The sequence below is a fragment of the Mixophyes fleayi genome, chromosome 1, assembly GCF_038048845.1.
Source record: "Mixophyes fleayi isolate aMixFle1 chromosome 1, aMixFle1.hap1, whole genome shotgun sequence".
Taxonomy (NCBI): domain Eukaryota; kingdom Metazoa; phylum Chordata; class Amphibia; order Anura; family Limnodynastidae; genus Mixophyes; species Mixophyes fleayi.
Window position 1 is genome coordinate 335,300,366 of NC_134402.1, and position 23,943 is coordinate 335,324,308.

The 23,943-nt window shown below is 38.6% G+C and overlaps 1 protein-coding gene across 3 annotated transcripts in view; it reads left to right on the forward strand.

Moving 5' to 3' along the window:
* BICDL1 (BICD family like cargo adaptor 1) overlaps nt 1-23,943 on the forward strand; it is a 77,251-nt gene that overhangs the window by 42,821 nt on the left and 10,487 nt on the right. For all 3 annotated transcript variants that reach the window (XR_012693005.1, XM_075214807.1, XM_075214816.1), the window contains 5 exons: nt 8,058-8,204; nt 12,511-12,690; nt 17,110-17,328; nt 19,810-19,953; nt 21,712-21,842. Coding sequence is in view for 2 of the 3 variants with exons in the window: in XM_075214807.1 (XP_075070908.1) it covers nt 8,058-8,204; nt 12,511-12,690; nt 17,110-17,328; nt 19,810-19,953; nt 21,712-21,842 (821 nt within the window). In the remaining variant the exon portion in view is untranslated. The remainder of the gene's footprint in view (nt 1-8,057; nt 8,205-12,510; nt 12,691-17,109; nt 17,329-19,809; nt 19,954-21,711; nt 21,843-23,943) is intronic.

Consider the following 23,943-nt stretch of genomic DNA (forward strand, 5'->3'; position numbering starts at 1 on the left):
TAGGAGAGTACATTGACTGCTACATTTATGGAAGGTGCCCTTTGCGGGATATTTCTGAAATGAAAAAAATATGAATGTGTAACACACAAATGTACCTATTTGTCCTCTGTGCATGCACATTGCTGCCCACCCACATTCACATTTCTAAGTTGTGGTCTATCACAGGAAAAGTAAAAACATTACTTCAAAGTTCTGCCTACTGTCACTCCTGAACCACCCCCTTTAGTACTCTTTTTCTTCTTGAGATACTGCTCACTAGCGTCTCATTTATAACTTCAATAAGTTAAAAGAATAAAGGGACATAAAGAAGGAAATCTACATAATGGCAATGTTCCTGCCTTCTCTTAAATCAACCAATATTACTAGAATTTGCCTAAAAGGGGATCTCTTTTTCCCAACTTTCTAATCTGTGAAGCAGTATTTTCTCCCTACTTCAGTGACTTATAGTGATTTCAGTCCATTAAAGCAAAAACAAAATGTCACCACTTTTTAAAAACAAGGGATTTATTCCATTTAATGCAAAGGGGGTATTGGAGTTTCTATTGAAATGAATGACCCAGTTGAAATTAATGCCACAGACTCCATTTAAGGAGTGTTCTATTAGTACCCAAATAGTTATGGAATACTCTTACATTTGGACATCCTGTTGGAGGTGTCGTGTGTATTCCAAATGATCATGCATTTTTGATGTTTCCATGTCCCTACAGGTCCACAAGAGCATTCTTTATTTTTTTCCCAAAATCATTTGAGATTTGGTAGTCTTTAAGGAAGTAATTCAATTTTTTTTTAACTCTGTAGTATTGTGATATTATGCTCAATAATGAAATCTCCCACTATGATTACCTCCCACTATGATTACATTAATGCATTGGTAGTAAGAGCCTTCAATGTTACATTGAGTCACAGTGATAAACATGAATAAACCACTTAAGAATTACTACTGTGTGTATGAAATAAATACATGGAACTAATTTAGCCTTAATTGAGTTTATAGTTAAATGTTTATGACATGTAAATAAATAATATTCTTATAGGAACTGAAGAAAACAATGAAAACCAATGATGTGCAAAGATTGCAGCCTACAACACATCTGCTGCTCTACATTCAAACCTACATATACTTTCCACCAATATTGGCCTGTATTTTGATACATGTCTATATTGTGCATATACATTGGCCTTTCCTGTTTAAAAGGTGTCTGAGGCATACCATTAAAAGTAAAATGTAAAGAATTTCTCCTTAAGGCATTCTAATTTCACAGAAAAGCAGCTGTAACGAAAGGTCACCAGTCCTATATTCTAACATAAAACCTCGAAAAGGAACAGTGTATGGTAAAATCACTTGTATAATGCAATTCAAATGGCTGAATTCAAACAACATAGAATTGGCTTGTAAAATAATAATATCGGTATAATGATAGAATAAATGATAAAAAAAATTATGATTAAAACTTCATATATAATAACCAATAATAATAGAGACTGACACAGCAATTTCAAAAAGATTGTCCAAATATAACCAGCAATTAACACACAAATATTGATCTATGCACATTATATATATATATATATATATATATATATATATATATACACAAGTTAACCCGTGCATGATACTCATGCATTCTAGTCAAATCAAGCTACTTAAGGTGTTAAAAAGGTTCTTGTCATGCATTTGGGCCTAGCCCAGGCCTCCTCAGGGGAAGAGCGTTACTTCCCGACGCAAGCGCCCTTTTTTAACGTGGTTTTGTCCACATGTCACCACCTCATCATTTTTCTCCATCACCTCATCCTTCATCTTCATCACTACTTCCTTCATCAAGCTACTGAAGGTGTTAAAAACTCCCCACTGTCACCCCCGGCAACCACCAACCACTCCCAACTGTCACTTCTCCTTCAAGAAATATATAGGTCAGTGTATAACTCTGCCCAGCAGGTGGTGCTGCAGGTTGGGTTTTTTTTTCCCACACGCCACTAGGCGTTTATATAGTAGATATATATATATATATATATATACACATACAGAGAAAGATTAGTGTGATTAATGCTGTGGGGACTCACACGGAACATGACAGGACATACAAGGGGGACGGTCAGTGGACAGACATAAGACAGGAGATAGAGAGGACCTTGTGCGTGAGAGCTTACATTCTAGAGGGAGGGGTGGTGAGAGACAGTAGGACCAACTGTGATAAAATGGAGATGGATGCAAATGAAGAGAAGGCGATAGATAAGATAGTCAGGAGATGATAGGATAGGCAAGCTTGAAAAGGTGAGTTATTAGTAAGCGTTTGAAGGATTGTGTATATATATATTTTATATATATATATATATATATATATATATATATAAATCTGTCTGTCTATCTATATAGATAGATACATAGATAGATAGATATTTAGTCCCCTAATTAGAATCCAATAGAGTCCAAAGTATGTTCATGGGTAGCCCTCTTTTCAAATTTTGGGTACCAGTCCTCACCCACTAAAGATCCTCGTCAATGAAAGATTGTATATTTATGTCGAGTTAAACAGTTTCAAATATATTGTGGTAGAGATATAGGTGGAAGTAATGCTGGCAGTGTCAGGGAAGCAATAAATCTGGGGGTCTCCCTTAATAGTTGTGCAGTGCTGGTTTTAAATTTTTTAACTATGTTTGTCAGTCAGGACACGTAAGCAGCTCCGTATTTGTAGCAATGTTGAGTTTGTTATTTCAAGTAATGAAACTAATAGCTTAAGGCAGCTCCATGCAGTAAAGACACTTTCAAGGCTTTGTGCTTTAGAGAGCACACCTTTGTTATCACAATGGTTGTTCTGTTCTGTGAGCATCTAAAGTGGTAACTCTATATAGTTTATCAATATAGACCTAATAGCAGTCACGGTTTAAGGTAACCTTCTGAAAAGTCTTTCTCACAAAAAACTTTATTAAACTCTTCATTGATCAAAGGGTTTAATAGAGAAACCTGTTGTAGAATGAAAACAAATTTTGTATAATATTAATTGAAGATGTATTATTTTGTTTTGAGACAAATGATAACATTGAATTATCAAAAGGTTTATGCTCTCACTACTTTTTTGAATCGAAAAATTAATTTTCATCTACTTTTTTGTTTGTTCTTATGTAGTCATATGCAAGATTTGGATGGATAACCTCTCCCTAAAATGTATTTTTTATTAGAGATGCTTGAGTCAAAAATGTCTCGTCTCATCTAGAGAACAGTGTCTCTTAAACCTGTGAAATTGAGCTTTTGAAATATTAGGTCTATGATGACTGCACTTGAAATGTAGATAATTGCTGGAATATGCCAATATTTGAAAATTTTAGATGATTTTATTGCCTTGAATTGAAAGGGTGATATCCAGGAACTTAGTGAAATCAGAAACGGTGTCAGGTGTGCCATCCCAAATTATAAATAAGTAATCGATATAGCTCTTATAATTCATCAAGTTCAGTTTGTCAAAGCTCAGTGTAAACTTGGTACCTATTGCTGTACTCAATGTTTATAAATAATTAAAAAAACGAAATAATTTTGAATTCTTATGCTCATAATACAGTCCAAAATAAAGATATGTTGCCTCTCTGAGATCCCACCATTAACTTCTAGAAAAGTCTTCACTGACAAAACTCTGGCCTGATAGGTATACAATGCTTACAAATTCAAAGTAAAAAACACTGTACAAATCTTTCCTATAAAATCTTTAACCAAATTCTAAATATGAGCAGTATCATGAAGTTGAAATCTCAGAGGAAACTTGGGGCTGGAAAAAAATTATCCATGTAAAATTTAATGTTGACAGTAAGGGACCCTATACCTGAAAATAATAGGATGCCAGGATGTGCCAAAAGTGATTTATGAAGTTTGTATAAGTGGTAATAAGTGTGGGTGACTGGGTGCATTATAGAAAGTGGACTTCTTCTCTGGATATCACCTTGTCAATCTCAGCATTCTATAATAACTCTAAGATATTTTTTACATTCTTTAGCTGGAACAATATGTAAGGTTTTATAAAAACCTTGATCATTAGTTGTCTCTCAGCCTCAATTATATAATCTTGCCTGTCTTGCATTATCAAACTCCCCCGCCCATCATGTTATCTGCCTGCTTTATAATTATTGATTGATCATCCTTCAGTTCTTTCAATGCTAACCTTTCTGTCAATTGCACCAGGTAAACCTGCATTATGGTCACTGTTCTCACCTGTTTACCTCTTTCTGCATTCACTTTCTGGGCTGAACTGATCAGACACACACCTGGTCTGCTCAATACTTCCTGCATTCTCTTGATTGGCTAATTGCCTGTCAGCTCTGTCTATTTAAAGCACCTGCTTCTCTACCAAGTTGCCAGATCTTCAGGTCTACTCTCCTGTTCAGATGTCCTTCTCCACGACCCTGTGGTAACGCTCTACAGATTATCGCTACCTGTTCTCTGATGTCTCCAGCACATCTATCCGCATATGATCACAGCCACTGTGACTACTCCACTCCCCTGTGGTAAAGCTCTGTATATTATTGCGACCTGTTATCTGAGTCTCCAGCACATATCCTTGTGGTAAACTCTCTGCCAGTTATTGCTACCATCGCTACCAGCCTCCTGTGTTAATCAGCACACTGCTCTACTGTCTCCTAATCTCTCAACCTTCCTGGTACTCCTCATCCGAAGCATCTTCAGTTATAGTCCTGGTTCTCTTCAGAGTTTTGCTCATCACCTCCTAGCAGAATCGCGAACTGTGGTCAGAGAGCTGCGAAGACCAAGCGCCCTTGCAGCAGCCTCCGGCGAAAACCTCTCACTTCGTTAGACTCCGCGCCTTCTAGGAGGTAGTGCCAACGTGAGCAGACTGTACGGGTACTCCTCTGACCCTACTGGTTGTGACACTTTCATGTATCATTAAATTGTTTTTTAAAATGTTATTCGTGTCCCTATTTAAACATAAAAATGTGAACTCTTCCATTATGGCTTTAAAGGAGCTTACTATGGATGTATTGTTATAATAGGTGGGATAAACTTCAGACAAACATAAAATGCAATTAAATTGATAGACCGGGTAGAGAGGTATGAGTGAATAAAGAACGGTAGGGAGCCAGAAAGGAGAAGGAAGAGAGGTGGGGAGTGAACTAAAGCAGGGTGGGCCTGAGCCCAGGAGTGAGGGTGCAACTAGCAGGACCAGAGTCAGTAATGGAGGAGAGGGGAGAGGAGAAGACCAAGGCAGGAACCCAGAGTCGAGGTTGAGAATGAAGCTGGGGTGCCGGAAGCAACAGGAAGGTGACTAGAGGAGGAGGAGGACACAAGGAATAGAGCACCCTGCTTGTGAGGCCCTCTATTCCTTGTGAATAGGCAGACTAACAGGAAACACCAGGGGGGTGGGTGAGGGGACTAGAAAAGCTAAAGGGAGAGCAGAATAAGGGCTGGTGAACTGAGGAAGGGAGGAACAAAGAATGTGAGGTGTAAAATAATAAATGAGGAAGGATAAAGAAAAGGGTTGAGGAGGGGAGGGGAGGGTAGAGGTTTAGGCAGAGGAAGTGTAGGCAATCCTAAAAAGGTGAGTTTTGAGGGATCATTTGATGATATGCAGGCTAGGGAATAGCCTGATAGAATAAGAGAGGTCATTCCATAGAAAAGAGGCAGCACGGGAGAAATCTTAAATGCGGGAATGTGACGTGGTAACCAAATACGTGGTGAGGCGGCGGTTGTTAGCTGACTGTAGACGGCGAGAAGTAGTATGGATGGAGGTGAGGTTGGAGAGGTATAGAACTGTGGAGTTAGAGAGGTTCTTGTAGGTGAGGGAGGGGATTCTATAGCAGAGGTGGAGCCAATGGAGTGCTTGACAGAGAGGGGAGGCGGAAGTAGAACGGCGAGAGAGGAAGATTAGTCTTTATAACTTCTTCTCATCCCATAACACACACAAATCTGCTAGTCATGACTAATCGTTGTCATCCAAAATAATATTATTTATTATTATATTTTGATATATGTTTATTGAATCAAGATGTTTTTATATTTATTTTATCATTGTTAAAATATTATGTTACAAGCCAATTTTATGTTTGAATTTCACCACTTATATTGTAATATACAGTATAAGTTTGTTTTTTTCCAGACTAAGCACTGTTCCCATTGGTATCACATTAAAGTGATGGATGGAGCTTATCTGCCATCACCTCAGAAGAAGTTGTTCTAAAAATGTTCTGTGGACTCTGTGTAATCTAGAAACACATCCCTTAATGCTCTCTCTCCACTCCTTAAAATTCATTGGAATATGCTGTCCGGGTAAACCAAATGTTTAGTTCGGCAGCAGAATAATGCACATTACTGTGGCTAACCCACACTCTGCCATTTTGCAGCCCTGTGCCATGTACAAGTCTGTAAATGTGAATTCAGAGGTTCAGGAATAGGAACATGACATCTCGTAAAAAGAAAAAATGGAATTTGTGTTGCACCTCTGCACAATGTATTTATTTAATAACTAACTATAATTCACAGCTGAGGAAAAGTTGTAAAAACATATATAGATATAGTTTATGTAAATGGAGTTGACCTTTAAGGATGAATATTTAAAATAAAAAACATAACCATATGGCGATGTTCGGTGAACATGTCATCATAATGAAAGTTGTAGTCCACTTAGACTGCAGTGCACTATGTGTGACATGATTCTATGCATCTTCCCAGCAGCAAGTGTCCCTGGAATTTATACTTAAATGTTTACAAACACTACAGTATGTGCAGGTATAGACTTCTTGTCCAGTAATTGTTTTTTCATATCAAGTCTTTTAAATCCTTTAAAATGCAAACAGTGATATGAAAACTGGACAAGTAATTTTAAACAGGTAAGACAAATGCACCTAAACAGATTAGAATTTAGATTATGCGATAGCAAGCAGACATCGGTAAAAGTGTATTACCCCATAACCCCAATACACAACAAAAAATATAAAGACAACCTATAAAGACAACATGTGGAGCTATATATTTATCAAAAATATTAAAACTAGAAAAAATCTTAAGAGCAATCCAGATACATATAATGTGGCCCCAATGCGGGGTTTCCAGGCATAATTAGATGCATTAGAATAACAGTGCTCTTAATAAAGCCTAAAAATTGATGGATAAAATTAGACAATGATCAACTAATAAATGTATCACATTAAACCTGTTATTGAGATATAGCGATATTAACAATTGTTTGTTGATGGTTGCTTAATCTTCATTGTTTTTTTAAGTTTTATTTGGAGCTCAAATCTCTAATACTACAGGATTACATTAGCAATATGTCTGTATTATTCTTAAGATTTTTTTTATTATTTTAACACAAGATTAACAGGAAAATTTGTGATAAACATATAGTGCCATAGTCATTTTTTTAAAATAAGGTGCCTTCAGTACAGTGCCATTGGGTGCCTGTTATACGGGGCTATGGTATAAGACTGGCTCTTTACTCATGCTCACCCCTTTCTCCTGTCTCACCTTCACTTACCGGTTCCTGAAACACCAGAGATACAAAATCAGTAAGTATAGCCGTTTCAATTGTAACTAGCCCTGTCTGAACAGTTTTCCCAAACCCTGACTGTCCAGGTAATAACCAGATGGCAGCCTTGTATGAACGTAGAGAGAACCACAGTACTTTACCATTTCCTATGTTATGCTTTTTGCCAGCTCACAAAAGCTGGAAATAGCTGCAGTGCCAAAGGTTACCCATTTGTTCCACAAAAGGCTGTAGGAGTTTGTATTGTAACTAAATAACAGGACCTGTTACTTAGTGATTCTCTCCCGATGTGTCTGAGGTCAAGGTAAAGAGTTAACCAAGAGTTGAGGTTTAGGTTGTGCTTTATCTCCTGGCATTCCTCAATACTCCCACACTGCTTGCTTGTTTCTGGTCTCTGGTTCCAAGGCAGCTCACATTCTTGATTGCTTTACCTCCCCCTTCTATGTAGGCATCTCACAGATTCCAGAAACATTAGTCTGTACAATTCTGATCAGGATACGCTCATAAGCTGAGGCAGTGTGCTGTGTTTTCTCCATCTATCTTGTTTACCAGACTCCAATCATTATTGGCTTTCAGATAAAGATGCTCTCTGATCGGAAACGGGAACTGGAGCAGCAGCTGAGCACTATAATGGAAGAAAATGATCAGCTTCAGGGAATTGTGGAGGAACTGCACGACCGAGAGTTAACATTAAGTCAACAGAGTTGTACCAAGGAGCTCCAGGTAGATATATTCTGTGAACAATAACCAACTGCTAGATGTAGTGAAGTGTGAGTTTGGTAAAAATAAAAATAGTTAAGTGGTATCCAATCCTCATTGCAGCAAATTTAATTCTTACCCAGTGCATGACCATATGGTTCATTCAAGTCATTGTGGTGATTATTTCAGAGAAATTCTAGTGTGTAGGAAATTGTTGTATTTTCAAAAACCAACCTATTTAAAAATATAAGGATATAAAAGTAATCAACTGAAACAGACTATATCTTTGTATCAAGTTATGTCAAAGGAGTGGAGTGATACTTTTACAAAGTGGTAGTGTAGCACATCCGACATTGTGTCTCTGTCTGTGCTCATTAATACCTGTAATGGTACACTAAGGTTGGTTAGATAATGGGAGTGGTGGGAGGCATAACTGTTTAGAATTAACTGTGTACTTGACACAAAGCAAGTCACAGAACCAAAATGGCAGATGCTCGGTGGTGATATATACATGAATAAAAGGTTAGGAAAAAACCCAAATACGTATATATTTGAAAAGCACATAGTAAATCATAAACAGTGACAGCAGGTCATAAATGATCCCCATTGTCTTTGTATTGAACTCATCCCATCATGCTCAGCATTGTAATAAACATCTATAGTAAATTAGAACTTCCTTTTTCTCATATTAAAAATGCCACTTTTAAAAGAACTATAGAACCAATTTTTTTTTCTAAAGTTTATGGATGAGTTTGTTAATTAAATTATAATATTTTGGGGCATGCTCTATTATGGATTAAACATCTTACTGAAATATATTAATATTTATAGAGCACCTACATACTAAGCAGCACTTTGCAGAGAATATTTAACCATTCACATCAGTTCCTGACACGGTGGTATAATCTATATTCCCTACCACACGGACACACACATACTAGGTTATTGGCTTCTGTATATCTTGTTGTGTGAGAGGAACCTGGAGCACCCAGAGAAACCCAAGTAAACACAAGGAGAACATACAAACATCACAGAGATGACCCCAGTGTTTATTGGCGTTCTTATGAAAGTTCATACTGAGAGGTTTATCATCTCATGTTCTTGATCCTGACCTGGATAAACTGTGTTTCCCACAGTTGTGTAGTTTTTAGAAGCTCAAAAAGCACACAGAAAAAATAAAAAGTGTCTGATTTAGAGATTATTATTATTATTATTATTATTATCATCATTTATTTGTTAGGCGCCACAAGGTTTCCGCAGCGCCGTACATAATGCAAACAGGAGACCATACAGGGTGACATAGTACAGAGCAATAAACACAAAGTACCAATACTTCAGAACTCCGGGCAGACATATGAGCGAAGATGGAGTAGAAGAACAGGTATGGAGACAGGAGGGGAGAGGGGCCCTGCTCATATGAGCTTACATCCTAAGGGAGAGATGAACATAGATTAAAAAAAAAACAGTGATGTAGTTCCACAATAGCTAAAACATACTAAGAAAGAAGATACACACAAAGGGCTAGATTTACTAAACTGAGAGTTTGAAAAAGTGGAGATGTTGCCTATAGCAACCAATCAGATTCTAGTTATTTATCCAGTGCATTCTACAAAATGACAGCTAGAATCTGATTGGTTGCTATAGGCATAATCTCCACTCTTTCAAACCCACAGTTTAGTAAATATACCCCAAATATATTGTATTTAAATAAAGCCACCCAGCCAATATTTCTCTACTTTAACAGCAAATTCTTCTTTTGAGACGTAGTCCATTGTGAATCTTCATCCACAGCATAATTCATGGGAATGTTGGTTCTTGTAGTTCCAAAAGCATGCGCAAACAGTCAGTGACAGATGCAATGTCACAAGAACACCACTGGGATCCCTATTTTTAACATTTACCCCAGTCTCCACCACCCCAGGGCTGTGTTGCCAGCTTCAGCATGTGACTGGTTGTCTCTATGAGGGAGGGGGGGGGGGGTAATGGTTAATTTCTTATAGGCTCCACTCTGCCCCCCCATGATTCCAGCTGTTTGCCTGAGCTAATCCACATCATGTTTTAGTCATTTTTAACATTGGAAAAATACGTGCTGGCGCTGTCATCATTCAGAGATGCTTTAAAGATATGCCTCCTAAAAGGTGTATCTAAAGATGCTGCCAACTCACAGTTGGACATATCTCTGTGGACGTGCTTCACCTCCATATGCACACCCTTGTACTGACCATGCACCTGATCGCCCAAGATCCACCTCTCCAGATGCAAGGGTCTGCAAGTACAATTAAGTTGTAACTCGTACTCCAGGTAGGTCTCCCAGAATTCCAGGAGAGCAGACCACTCTCCCGCATTCTGTCCATCCTGCCCACTTCCTAGTGAAGTGGGCAGGATTGAGCCTCCATTACGCAATTCACCATCCTCTTCCGTCCTAACACTTTACCCAGAGGGAGGGCAGGGGCAAACGCAGGATTTGAGGAGGGGGGTTTCCACGGCACACCACCAGTGGGAGGTGGATGGGGGCGTGGCTATAATTTTAGACAGTGCTAGGTAGCTCTCCAACTCTTCCAATCCCCCTTTAAATACACGAGCAATGCTGCGTGCACTACTGTTAGGTGCAGCTCCCCCTTCATGAGGGAGCAGTGTGAAATGGGACATACTTCCCAACTGTCCCTGTAGTCGGGACAAAGTCCTGACTGAGTGGGTCAGTCCCCAAACTCAAGACTGCCCCACCAGAATCAGGACAGCTGGCAGACTGTCCTGCTCTCTCCTACCTGTCCTTCCTGCGTTTAATACTTGTTGCTGCTGCTCTTGTCCTAAGGCTCAGTTGTGCTTGTCTGGATCCTGGAATGTTGGGTCCCTGTTTGGAAATAGAATAGGCACATGAGATATAGAAATACCAGCAATGAGTGAACACAGTAGGCCTCCCTGCCTCTATGCAGTCCGACATTAAATCAAAACAACTCATGTTTTATTATTAGTGCCCCTTTATTGTAATCAGCCCGACTGTAAAATAATTTTATTCACCTTTAATAAGAAGACCTATTTCCCCCAAACAACCCCAACATTAATTGTATTCACATTTATTAAATAAACCTATTTCCTACCATACATTAAATAACTTGCATTTACTTTTAAGAAATAGCAATCCTTTTTTTCCAAAACTCTGCCACACATTTAATTAATAGCGCCCAAACCACCCCAACATTAAATGAATCATCCCACCCTACAGTAATAAGTCTGTACCAACCCCACTATTAACTTAAATTGCCCCACCATAACCCCACAAACAAAATAACACACATTAATTAGACACCACCTACCTCACACACTACATTGCCACAAGCCCCATGCCATCACACACACCTTACATTGCCACAACTCCAATGCCATCCCACACACCTTACATTGCCACAAGCCCCGTGCCGTCACACACACACCTTACATTGCCACAAGCCCCTTGTGCCATCACACACACACTACATTGCCACAAGCCCCCTTGTCAACACACAACATTGACACACACACCTCTCACTTACCTTTAAGTGCACCTCTGCTGTATCTCTCCTCACTGCTCAGACAGGAAGTTAAGTGAGCACTTCCTGTCTGAGACCAATCAGCAACAGGCAGCCTCGCGATTGGCTGCCTGTTGCTGCCACTGACCACCAATTATTTAATCGTCCCCCACCCCTCCTCTACCACTCGCGGCATCTCCGCACCCTTCCCCCACTTGTGGCAGCCCCGCACACCAACCTGCTCGCCCCTCCCCCCTTCCTCCACCCATGCCGGGTGGGGAGAAAAAGAGTCAGGCACACCAGGCAGGACAGGGGTTTCCAGAGACTAGGACCTCCCTGGCGTGCGCCCCTGGAGGGTGTGTAAAATGTTGGCAAGTATGATGCATCTCTAATTCGGGGGTAAGCTTTGGAGCATGTGCAGTGCATCAGGGTGCATATTTACATGGCACAAAAAAGATTTTCAGTCCCAATGTGTCAAATCCAGTAAAAATATAAAGCAAATCTACCTATATACCTATGTACACCATATGAATTTTGGAAATTTACCATAAATGCAGAAAATACATTTTCTTATTCATAATAGTGCCAAAATAATATATGCACAATTAATTAAAAAAACTTTTATATTTTCTACTTCCTAATTGTTTAAATAAATACACAAAGAACAATTAAGGAATTTAAATAAAACTTCCCAGCAATGCAAATGTACTTTATTTTATCTTCTCTCCAAGTGTCCTCTGTTAATTGTTGTCCTAGATTTCACTTTCCTGGACCATGGTGCCCTTATTAAAGGTCTGGGTATTTGGTTTCTGCTTCTTTTGTAGTTGGGCGAGAGCCAGCTGGAGTTGGAAGAACTACGGAATTCTTATCGGCAGCTGCAGATGAAAATGGAGGAGCTGAAAGAGGAAACGAGTCTTCAACATTTAAACACCACAAGTACCTCACTGCTGTCAGAAATTGAGCAAAGTATAGAGGCAGAGGAGCAGGAGCAGGAACGAGAGCAGGTAAGCACAGCAAATATATCAGACACACAGAGCAATGTGCACAGGACACGGGATGCGGCCGCGTCAGCGCACAGGCGGCCGCATCGCGTGTCATGTGATGCGGCCGCCTGTGCGCACGCCGTATGCCACGTGTAGCGTGCAATCGACAAATAAAACAATATTAACCAATATACTTTCCTTCATCCAATTATACGACTTTGACAAGGGTTATTTTAATGACAGCATAAAAATAGACACATCAGACAGTCCCTTTACATACTAGGAGGGAAAAAAGGGAATTTGGAGACCCATGTACCCACTCGCTTTACACTGCCTAAGCTGCCCACGCTCCAGTACTCGGAAAGAGTTTTCAGCACAGCCGGGAACCTTGTCAGCGATCGGCATAGGAGGCTATCTTGCACCACTTTTCCTTTCAGTTACCGCTGTGTGCCAATGTTTATCTACATGTGCTATATACTGTTGTGTGCTATGCAAAAATCTTAGACACCCATTGATGATGCAGATGACTCAGCACAGCATTTTGACATCTAGTCTTGTCTATTGTAAAAGAATTAACCAGAATTAGTGACACCTCTGCTGTAACTCCACCTGATCCTACTATCAATTATCAACATCCAAAGAATGGTGGAGGATTATTTAAAAAAAAAATTGAAAGGTATAAAGACAACATGTATTAACAAAGAACAACATTGCTTGCAGAAGTAATGTAAGCATGGATGTCTAAATAGACGTGTATATGTATTACCTTCCACTTTGCTGCTGTTTCATCAGTATTGCACAAAGTGTTTGCAATCTACGTCAAAGGTACCTAACTATATTATACATTTTTAGTGATTGGGGCTGATTCGAAGCTCAGTGATGAACTTGCATTTTGCTGTGAATTACAATGGCTCTTTTTAGTGCATTGATTGGTCTGGGTCTGATAAAAGCGCGCATCCCGGGATGGGGGGGTCAGTGCTCGGCTTCATGTATTAGCTGTAGAATTACCACAGTTATCCAAGGAACGGGTGGAGCAATCAAATGAACCATAACTGATTTCATGATCCAAGGACACCACTTGCACCACTTTCATTTCTGCCACTGCTGTGTGGCAATGTTTCCTAGATGTGTTATGAACTTCCGTGTGTTTGAGTTATTGCTCTGTCACTTAGCATCCAGCCAGGTCGCTGCAGTCTTTGTTTGAAAGTGTATGAAAATAATATTGTGACCTGTGAGATGGTCAAAATTGACTGCAAATGACTTGAAATTAGTGTTATTGAGGTTAATAATATTGTAGGGATAAAAGCAAAATTATGTGATTTTATAAAAAAAAATAGGGATCCAAAACCAAAACACACCAGGGCGGTTTTGCCAAAACCAAAACACGAAGTAAATTCAGATCCAAAACCAAAACCACTGGGTCAGTGAACATCTCTATTAATAATTTACTTTTCAGAATTGTCCAGATCAATTTGCCAATCAGTAGTTCAAATATTTACATATTACTAATTTAGGGAAAATTGCAATATGAGGGTGGTTCTATGTTCAGCCCACCTAATTAACCCCACCACCAAATATGCATGAAGAACAACAGTTATCTAGATATTTGACGTTACTGGTGTGGGAGCATCCATAGTGGTGAAATGGAATATCAGACAGATTGCAATAAACTCTCTATTGCAGATATTATTGTTTGTTTTTATAATGGAATACATTTAGAGCATATTTATGGAATAAGCCATATTTCACTAAAATGTCTCTGTAATTTGTAATTAGAAAAGTTATATAAGCCACTTTTGGTAATTTAACGTTTTGGATCATTGATAATCACATATTTTAACATTTTCTTTGCTCAAGGACTTGTATTTTGCCCAAATAATCCCGACCTCTTTGACAGTTTTTATCCACTTTCATCTTCTGGAAATAGATTTATTTCCTTTATTTTTTTTCTCTTTCTTAGAAATAGGAAAATGATCATTTTTTTTTTAAAATTTACAACATTGAAGACTGTCCACTGCTAATGTAACAATAAATATAACATTTCTATTAACAGTATAATGTTGCACTATTATCCATTGTAACCATTTTGTCTGCCTTCCCTTTTATCCATTGCCTTCTCTCGGCTACTGTCCCATCTCTCTCCAGACACAACCACAGACAGTGAAGAAATATAGGCCACAGTCAGCTCCTGGGGGGCTTCTGTTGTATGTCCATTTGTGTCCCTTGTGGTTTGGAGATCTCTTCTGGGTGTACTTCCCAGCCCCCTGACTAACTGCAGTTTACTATACTCTGTCTCACAACTCTATTGACCTAGTCCATCTTTTTTATAGTGATTATTACATAAATGAGTTGGAGTGTATGGGGTTCCTAAGGAAATGGCAGTCTCTGAGTCAGTGCTGGAAAAGTTTATACTATTCTCACTGCTATATTTCCTCCATTGAAATATGGCCCTTTTTCATAATCCGATGTATCTTTTTAACTATTTTCCTAGTTTTTGTGTATTACAATCTTTCCATAAACCCTTATATGTTTCTTTAAATTCATGTCTGCTTCAGCAAAACCTTGTCTATAAAATGCTTAATGGCTGATATCTCTACTTCCTTTAACCTCTTACCTTATTTAAACCATTCTTGAATAATTGACACAACACCTTAGTGTGGAGAAATTTACAGTTTATTTTGAAGGTATGTTGGTGGAGAAAAGAGCAGTCAGTTCAACATCCGCCAGGTAAACCAGGATGTCCCAGCATTAACCATGGGACACCCGCAGATGGGGGGACTACCACACACACCCCAGGCGTACATACCTAGCTTATATGGGGCATTCGCCCCGGGCACTGCAGAACCCGCAACCCTTCTGGGCTAACGGAATGCGACCACAAACCGTCCCGCACAGGCTGTACTTGGACCAAGACTGTAGCCGACTCCAAACAAAAAGAGGCGGGTTAAGGGTGCCCGCTACCGTAATGTGCGCCCTAACCACTGGCCGGCGACTGCACTGTGTTTTCCGGCAACTTCAGCATCCTTGACAACCACCAACACCAGCCGTACCAGAACCGGCTTCATCACTATAGAAATAGCCTTCATCCCCCAGCAGGCCCTAATGTCACCCAACCAGGGAGGGTGAGTGGGCAACATCCACAAGCCAAGAGACTGCTTAAGTCTCCGCCCATCTAACTTATGTGCTATGCCTGGTCCTCCCATATGACATCAGATGGGCGTACTCCCTTTAGTTAAACTATTTACCCCAGAGTACTAACTACAGTTTAATGATCCAACCCTAGCTTTTAAAATCATTCGAGCTTAATTCAGCCCTCATTTCTCATTCTACAATTTCCTCATGCTAATTTGTTAAATCCTTTCAAACCGACTTATGTTCCACTTTTTTATGCAAAATAATCACCTTCATCAAACCTAGGGAACAGTTTTGAAAGATAAATTTAATTTTATCCATGAATTTCATGTTATCATTAGTAAAAGTTGGCGTTTTCTTTAAGCATCATCCCCTCGAACCTCACTTCACCTTTAGATAACTGTTAAAAAAGTAGCCCAAAGAGTCACCCCTAATTTTTTTACATTTTGAAGTCTATTTATGAAAACTTGTGCAGAGTAAAAGGTGTTAGTGTTATAATCCTCTGCTTTTTTTCTAGTAATTTAAAAAAAAAATCATCTGAAACAGTTTTAATAAATGTCTCTGTTTCTCTCTCTACTGCATTTGCTCTGTCTGTTCAGGTAGATCTCTTTCTCTCACTCTCCTTCTCTCTTCTTCACAATTCTAAAGCAGTGCTGCAACAGTAATACCCAGCAGCATAGGAGGGACCTTCTTGCGGACAGAGAATGTTTATGATGATTTAATTTAAAGATCTGAGATTTGGTGAAAACAGTATTAAACACACCAGCGGATATATTTACTAAACTGCAGGTTTGAAGAAGTGAAGATATTGCCTGTGGCAACCAATGAGATTCTAGTTATCATTTATTTAGTACATTCTACAAAATGACAGCTAGAATCTGATTGGTTGCTATAGGCAACATCTCCACTTTTTCAAACCCACAGTTTAGTAATATAGCCCCAGGCCTCATTTATGAAGCACGCTGGATGTACACCGCAAAATGAGATTGATTTTGCACTAATGTATTAGGATGATCAGCCCAGAGCACATCAAGGCTCATATCCTCTGTAACCTAGAAGTGTACCTAGATGTGCGCAGAGGTGAAGAGACCCTACCACTTTAGATCCACCTTCTTCATTAAATTAAACTGTCAGGTTTGAAATATTGTACCAATTAGTCTTACCAATGGCCTAAGTTAATCATGAGATTGAGAGGACATCACTACTTTATTACATGTGGAACTAGTGTGTGTTTAAATGCTTTTAATACATTGCCCAGAGAGCACCTAGAAAGTGCTATCTTGATGTGCTTTTTTTTTCTAATTGTAGTTGCGGCTGCAGCTCTGGGAAGCGCATTGCCAAGTCCGATCTCTTTGCTGCCAGCTCAGAGGTAATGAAAGTGCAGATTCTGCTGTATCCACTGATTCCTCTATGGATGAATCTTCTGAAACCTCATCTGCCAAAGACGTTCCAGCCGGAAGCCTCCACACTGCCCTGAGTGAACTAAAGAGCCTTATACTGAGCATACTGGACACTTGTGAAGCAGCGGTACCTGTTTGTCTTCTATTTCACAGCCATCATTACATTTTACACCACACAAGATATTAATGCAACATCCATCCTCAAAATAGATAATTAATGTGTAAATATATATATTTAGCACTCAATTATCCAAGACTACTGTACAAGTTAATGAAGGATACATAAAACTGCCTCTTTAGGATTAGGTCTAATGAATTGGCCTACCAGTTTTAGCTGTTAAGTTTATTTCCTTTTTTTCTAGTCCAATAAGTAACATTTGGGGGTATATTTACTAAACTGCGGGTTTGAAAAAGTGGAGCTGTTGCCTATAGCAACCAATCAGAGTCTAGCTGTCATTTTGTAGAATGCACTGAATAAATGAAAGCTAGGATCTGATTGGTTGCTATAGGCAACATCTCCACTTTTCCAAACCCACAGTTTAGTAAATCTAGTCCTTGGAGTCTGTTTGGAGTAAGAGGCTAGCTCAGTGTTGGCAACAGGCGTCTCTAAGAACGCATGCAGCTCTCCGAGCCTTCACCTGTGGCCCCCAGCTCCTTCCTACTTTATTGTCAGATTTGTTTGTTATAGCTGGTAACACTTGTTTAAAATCCCTGCTGATATGTTATTGTAGATAGTTATCACTGTTTTGATTAAATGTATTGTTTCAAGTTATTACTGAGATTAACAGTAAAGTCAGAGGGCTGCAAAATACAACCCTTGAAGTCTATCAGGTTGCCTGTTATTGGGCTAGCACATTGGACTGTACTCTTGCCTGAAATATGATAAACAGTCATTACAATTATAGTAAGATGGATTAGATGTATCCTAGGTATCCTGCGCTATAAAAGAGACATGCAAATTACTCCTTACTGGTCCCTATTGGTCAACCTATAAAACAAAAATTGTGGATGCCATGTTGGCCAATATGGCAAGTAGGATGAGATTTATATGACTTCACCCACAATTTCTAGAGGGAAAGACATTAATCAATTTTTGGGATTTGATCTGTTAGCAATAACCAGGAAGGGTGCTCAGAGTGAGACCATTACAAATGTCAGGCCCATCATTATTCAAACAAAAATATCTAAAGTAAGGTGCGCCAGGGGACTCAACATATACTTGACAAAAAAGACAAATTATTGCAAATTTTTAGTGTTGCATAAAAACCATTTTGTTAAAAGATATACAATAAACACCTAATAATAATAATAAAAAAAAATAAAATAATGACAATAAACACAAATCCTAATTCTGGATACCTGGCACATAAAACAAGCAGTCTAAGGGGCATATTCAATTAGCTTTTGGATTCGCGGTAACGCGCGTTGCCGCGAAAAGTGCGCGTTCTTGCAGGTATTACGGTACCGCATTAACGCGGATTTTCGTTTGCAACCCTATGGGCTGTGAACGAAAATCCACGTTATTGCGGTACCGTGTATTACGTTTTGCGGCTGTTCCGGCGCGTTACCGCGAATACAAAAGCTAATTGAATATGCCCCTAAGTGTAGATGTTGTATGCACTTAGTATTGAAAATAGACAGTCTCAGATTCATTGTATATAATCTGACCTCTTAAGTAGCTCTATCCTGTGGTATCTGTCTGTATTTGAAAGTGAATGGCCAGTTCACTTAGTATAGATGATAGACACAGGATCTTTGTGTGCTTCTTAATTATTAGTGTTTTTTATCCCAACTACGTCTGGAGTACTGTAAAGTAATACACATATATATTCCTCCTGTTTGGAGAGTGAAAATAATGTTACGATCTCACCCAGTTCAATGCAATAGCTGTTCCGGAGAAAACTCCCCTTCTTATTGTCAACACAGACGAAAAGTTTTTCAGGGTCAGGGTATCTCCACGATCTTGATCTCGTTTATTAAGCACACTCTCATATGATGTAACATAGGACTGGGTCTCCAGTTTAAATTAATAGATCAGCACAAATACAGTTCCCAATCATTTGTTAGGTGTATGTACAGTAGTCTTAAACTGACGCGTTTCATCAGTACAATTCTGACTTTTTGAAAGACACATAACAGTGTCAGAGTAGTCTATTTATAATGGTATTCCATTCCAATTAACACACACCTGAAATAATTATTCTAATCAGGCGTCTGAAATCATTATATCCACTAAAATCCTTCTGTCCCCATAACCAATACTGATTCATAACATCACTCATCATATATATAATGTTTTAAGAATTTTATATGATGAGTAACATTATGAATAAGTATTGGTTATAGTGACAGAGTTTAGATTTAAAAAAAAATCTGCAATAATTTGTCTTTTATGTCATGTATATTTCATTAGATATTTTTATGTGACTATTTAAGGATTGGCACCCTTAAGATAGCAACATGGGACTATAGAACTAGCAACGTCGGTCCCCGGAGTATGAGCGCATAGGAGTATTACTGTTTGTGATCCATCATTATCCATGCTCATTTGACTATTCATACTACAATTACTTGAAATTGTATAATTTTTGCATTTTCCTCTGTGTAGAGTTCACGAAAAGGTGAAGATGACGGTTTAGAGGAACAGATCAAACGAACGAGTGAAGACTCAAAAGCGCTGCGGGAACTTTTACAGGGAGAGCAAGTACGAATGAAGCAAACATTTGAGGAGCTACAACGCCTTCATAAACAGGTAAAAGCCCATTATAAATCCTCAATGCTATATGTAATATCAGTTATGTGACATCACTTTTAAAGAATGTATTTGGTATTTACCACTGCTCATTCATTACGGAAAGATAGTTCTAGTGGGAAAACTATACCTTCTACAAATTAATATTGGTTGTTGGGTCAATTTGACGCCCATGGGCTAGATTTACTAAAGAGCGGTTTCCTTAAAACGGCCAGAATTTACATTTTTCAAAACCACCACTTTACAAACCGCCATCCCAATTTTAACAATGATGAATATACAAACAGCCGGATTTACTAAACTGGGGTTTTCAAAACTGCCGCAAAACAGCCATCCAAACGGCCAAAATGAAAGAGGTGGTTGTGACTTGTGAGTGGCGAAATTGATCAAACAACATTCTGTTTGAGCCATTCAGAACTTAAGACAAAGCATCATTGACATTTTAATTATTTGGAAAATCATTATTTATTGATAACGGAACAAAATAAATTTAATATTAACTTATGAGAGAATTTTTTTTTTATATATTTTTTTAAAGGGACACTATTATAGCATTATATTAAGTAGGAAATGTAAATATATAATATTATTAACTGATTGTTAATGGTGGATATAATTATTTATGTTGCACAATTTGTCATTACATATTGTCTGAATAATATAATAATTTAATAATTTTATCCACTTAATATAATGATTTTTTTCTTTTCCCCACATAAGTTAATATTTAATTCATTTTGCCACTTAAACCTATAAATAATGATTGCCAGCATAATATAAATGTCAATAGTGCTTTCTCTTATGTTCAGAATTGCAAAATAGTTCAAAAATCTTGTTTGAGCTATCAAGCCATTCTGAAGCAACTATTAAATCTGTCTTGTCCTGTCTTATGGATGGCGGTTTCATCTGGTTTAGCTTTTTCAATCCGCCATACATCGCCAGTCATTTTAAATTGAAGCATCAAGCTGCCCTATAGTCAGAGCCGGATTAACAATAGGGCTGAAGGGGCTACAGCCCAGGGGCCTCGGGCAGCTGGGGGGCCCGCCAACATTTATCGGGTCTCTGACTGTCCCTTGTTCAAGGAAAATGGTAGGCAGCTAACAGCAAATGTTATGCTGTTAACTGCCTGCTACCACTGTAGGACTTACCGCGTAATTGCTACAGGGAGTGGAACAACAGAAGGAGGTAAGTACACGGGGGGGCCTCATGGGGGGGGCCTCACAGTATCCTTAGCCCGGGGGCCTCCCTTCCCTTAATCCGGCCCTGCCTATAGTAAATATGGCGGTTTGGAACACTAAACCGCCAGCGATTGGTGGCGGTTTCAAACCGCCACCAAACTTGATTCTTAGTAAATCTAGCCCAATGTATTTAGTTCAACCTCTGTTTGTTCAGAGAGGTGACAATTATAAAACTGTTTTTTGCCCATATCCACAATGACCTCTCTAAAAAGCACTGTGGACTAGCTCTAGAAATTAATTGTGCCCCACACACTGGAAGTAATAGCTGTGTTATATATATGCAATATTTTCATTTATGTCCCAAACCTGAAATTCCATGTTTCTTTTGGCCAAAGATGTAATGATTTGAAGTAATGTCAAGCACAAACCCAGAACCAAAGATGTCAATGCTGAGTATCTTAATTACTGACCAATAGTATTTTCTTCACTGCTGTTTGCTCTATAGAAAGGAAAGGTAATCCTGATTCTGTTGACCATATTAACGTTTATGTTTAATGCCAAAATCATGTTCTCTTACCAGGTAACTTTGCTGAGTGTTGAAATGACTGCACTCAAAGAAGAGCGAGATCACCTGCTGGAACTGACCCAAAATAATGATACACATGAACAATTACTGAAGGCCATAAAGGACAGAGATGAAGCTATAGCCAAGTAATAATACTCTCTACACATTCAATTTAACTTAATCATGCTTAGTATCATGCATCTACTCCAGTCTCTTTGGTTCCTATGAGTTGTTGCTCAGTTGGTATAAATAGCTGCATATATATACAGTACATCACAAATACCATATCCAAATAGCTGCACATATATACAGTACATTACAAATACCATATCTAAATAGCTGTACATTTATACAGGACATCACAAATACCATATCTAAATAGCTGTACATTTATACAGGACATCACAAATACCATATCTAAATAGCTGTACATTTATACAGGACATCACAAATACTATATCTAAATAGCTGTACATTTATACAGGACATCACAAATACCATATCTAAATAGCTGTACATTTATACAGGACATCACAAATACTATATCTAAATAGTTACACATTTATACAGGACATCACAAATACCATATCTAAATAGTTGCACATATATACAGGATATCACAAATACCATATTTAAATAGTTACACATATATACAGGACATCACAAATACCATATTTAAATAGCTGCACACATATGCAGGACATCACAAATACTATATCTAAATAGTTACACATATATGCAGGACATCACAAATACCATATCTAAATAGCTGCACATATATACAGGGCATCACAAATATTTTATTTGTGCATGAAGAACAGGACATTTTTTTATAAGGGTTTATTTTAGTGAGAGACCATGTTCGCTAAATACTCTGACTTTATATTATCCTCAGTGTAAATGATATTAGAAGTTGCAAATGAGTTCCCTGACTATATAAGGGCACAAAGCAGTACGTTGACTGCACTTATATAGAGAATTAAAGGTAACTACTAATATCTAGAGAGAGAGATAGTCTTTTTTTACATCCCTATTCCAGCAGGTCAACATACATACATATAACAGTTGGATGTGAGATACAGAAAGTCATTAACATCAAGCAGACAAATGTGTTCTTACACCTAGTTGTGCATGTGTGAAAGTAAGCCACTTTGCCCCCTGAAAGAGTCCTAAGGCCTGGCAATGCTGGGGGATCCCCACCCTGAGGCCTGGCAATGCTGGGGGGCTCCCCACTTTACAAGGCCCCTGCTCCTACCAAGATTTCCTTATGAGCGCATGCACTACACCGCAGGGGGCTAGCAATGCACTGTTCAGCCTCTGCTCTGAGCTCTGCATAATCAGCATGCCCTATTCTGGGTAGAGGAGAAACACTGCCACTACTAAGCCCTACATCCTTCCCCCTCAGCTCTGCTGATGAAGACCATGGGGTAAATGTATTATCGTCCGGTTTTGTCAACTCGCAGGAGTTCGCCGAGTTGACAGCTTAAATTTAAAGCGGCGCTGCCTTGTAAAGGGAAACCCTTTACAAGGCAGCGCGGCTTTAAATTTAAGCTGTCAACTCGCCGAACTCCCGCGAGTTGACAAAACCGGACGATAATACATTTACCCCCATATCTCCTTTGCACTACTCATTTCATTTTTGGTGGAATATTGAAAGTATGACAAGCAAACAAGGCCGCTTTCTCCCTGGAATTGTCAGCAGAGCATTGAGACTGGTGTATAGACATTTCTCTATATGTACTGTGATTGCTTCTTATAGAAGCAGTTTAACATTGTTCTATGACATGACAGATTTAGGCTTAGCAGAGGATGAGGGAAATCAATTGAACAAGTAGGGTTTATATTTATTTACTTCTGCAATTGGCCATACAGACTTAGTTTATTGCAACTCTTCTGCATATTTGAATAATTTTTTACATTTGTGTCTGCTTGGCGTGTCCCTCCATATTTGGAATAGTGGAATAAGTTTCGCAACTATTATTATCAAGAGTACCAGGCTTATAAAATAAACAGTACAAGGACTAAATGTTACTAAGTGGTACATAACATTTTGGTATGTTTTCATAACATTTCATTTTTTTGCGGTGTAAATTGTAAGAATATTAGACAGTGCATATAAAGACACTGGCTATATAAAAACACGAGACTGCCAGCTGAGAGCCTTTATAATGGATACAATATACAGTATTATCTCTTTGCTGCAAACACTCATCTTCATTATTCCTTACTAAGAGATGGCTTGTTCTT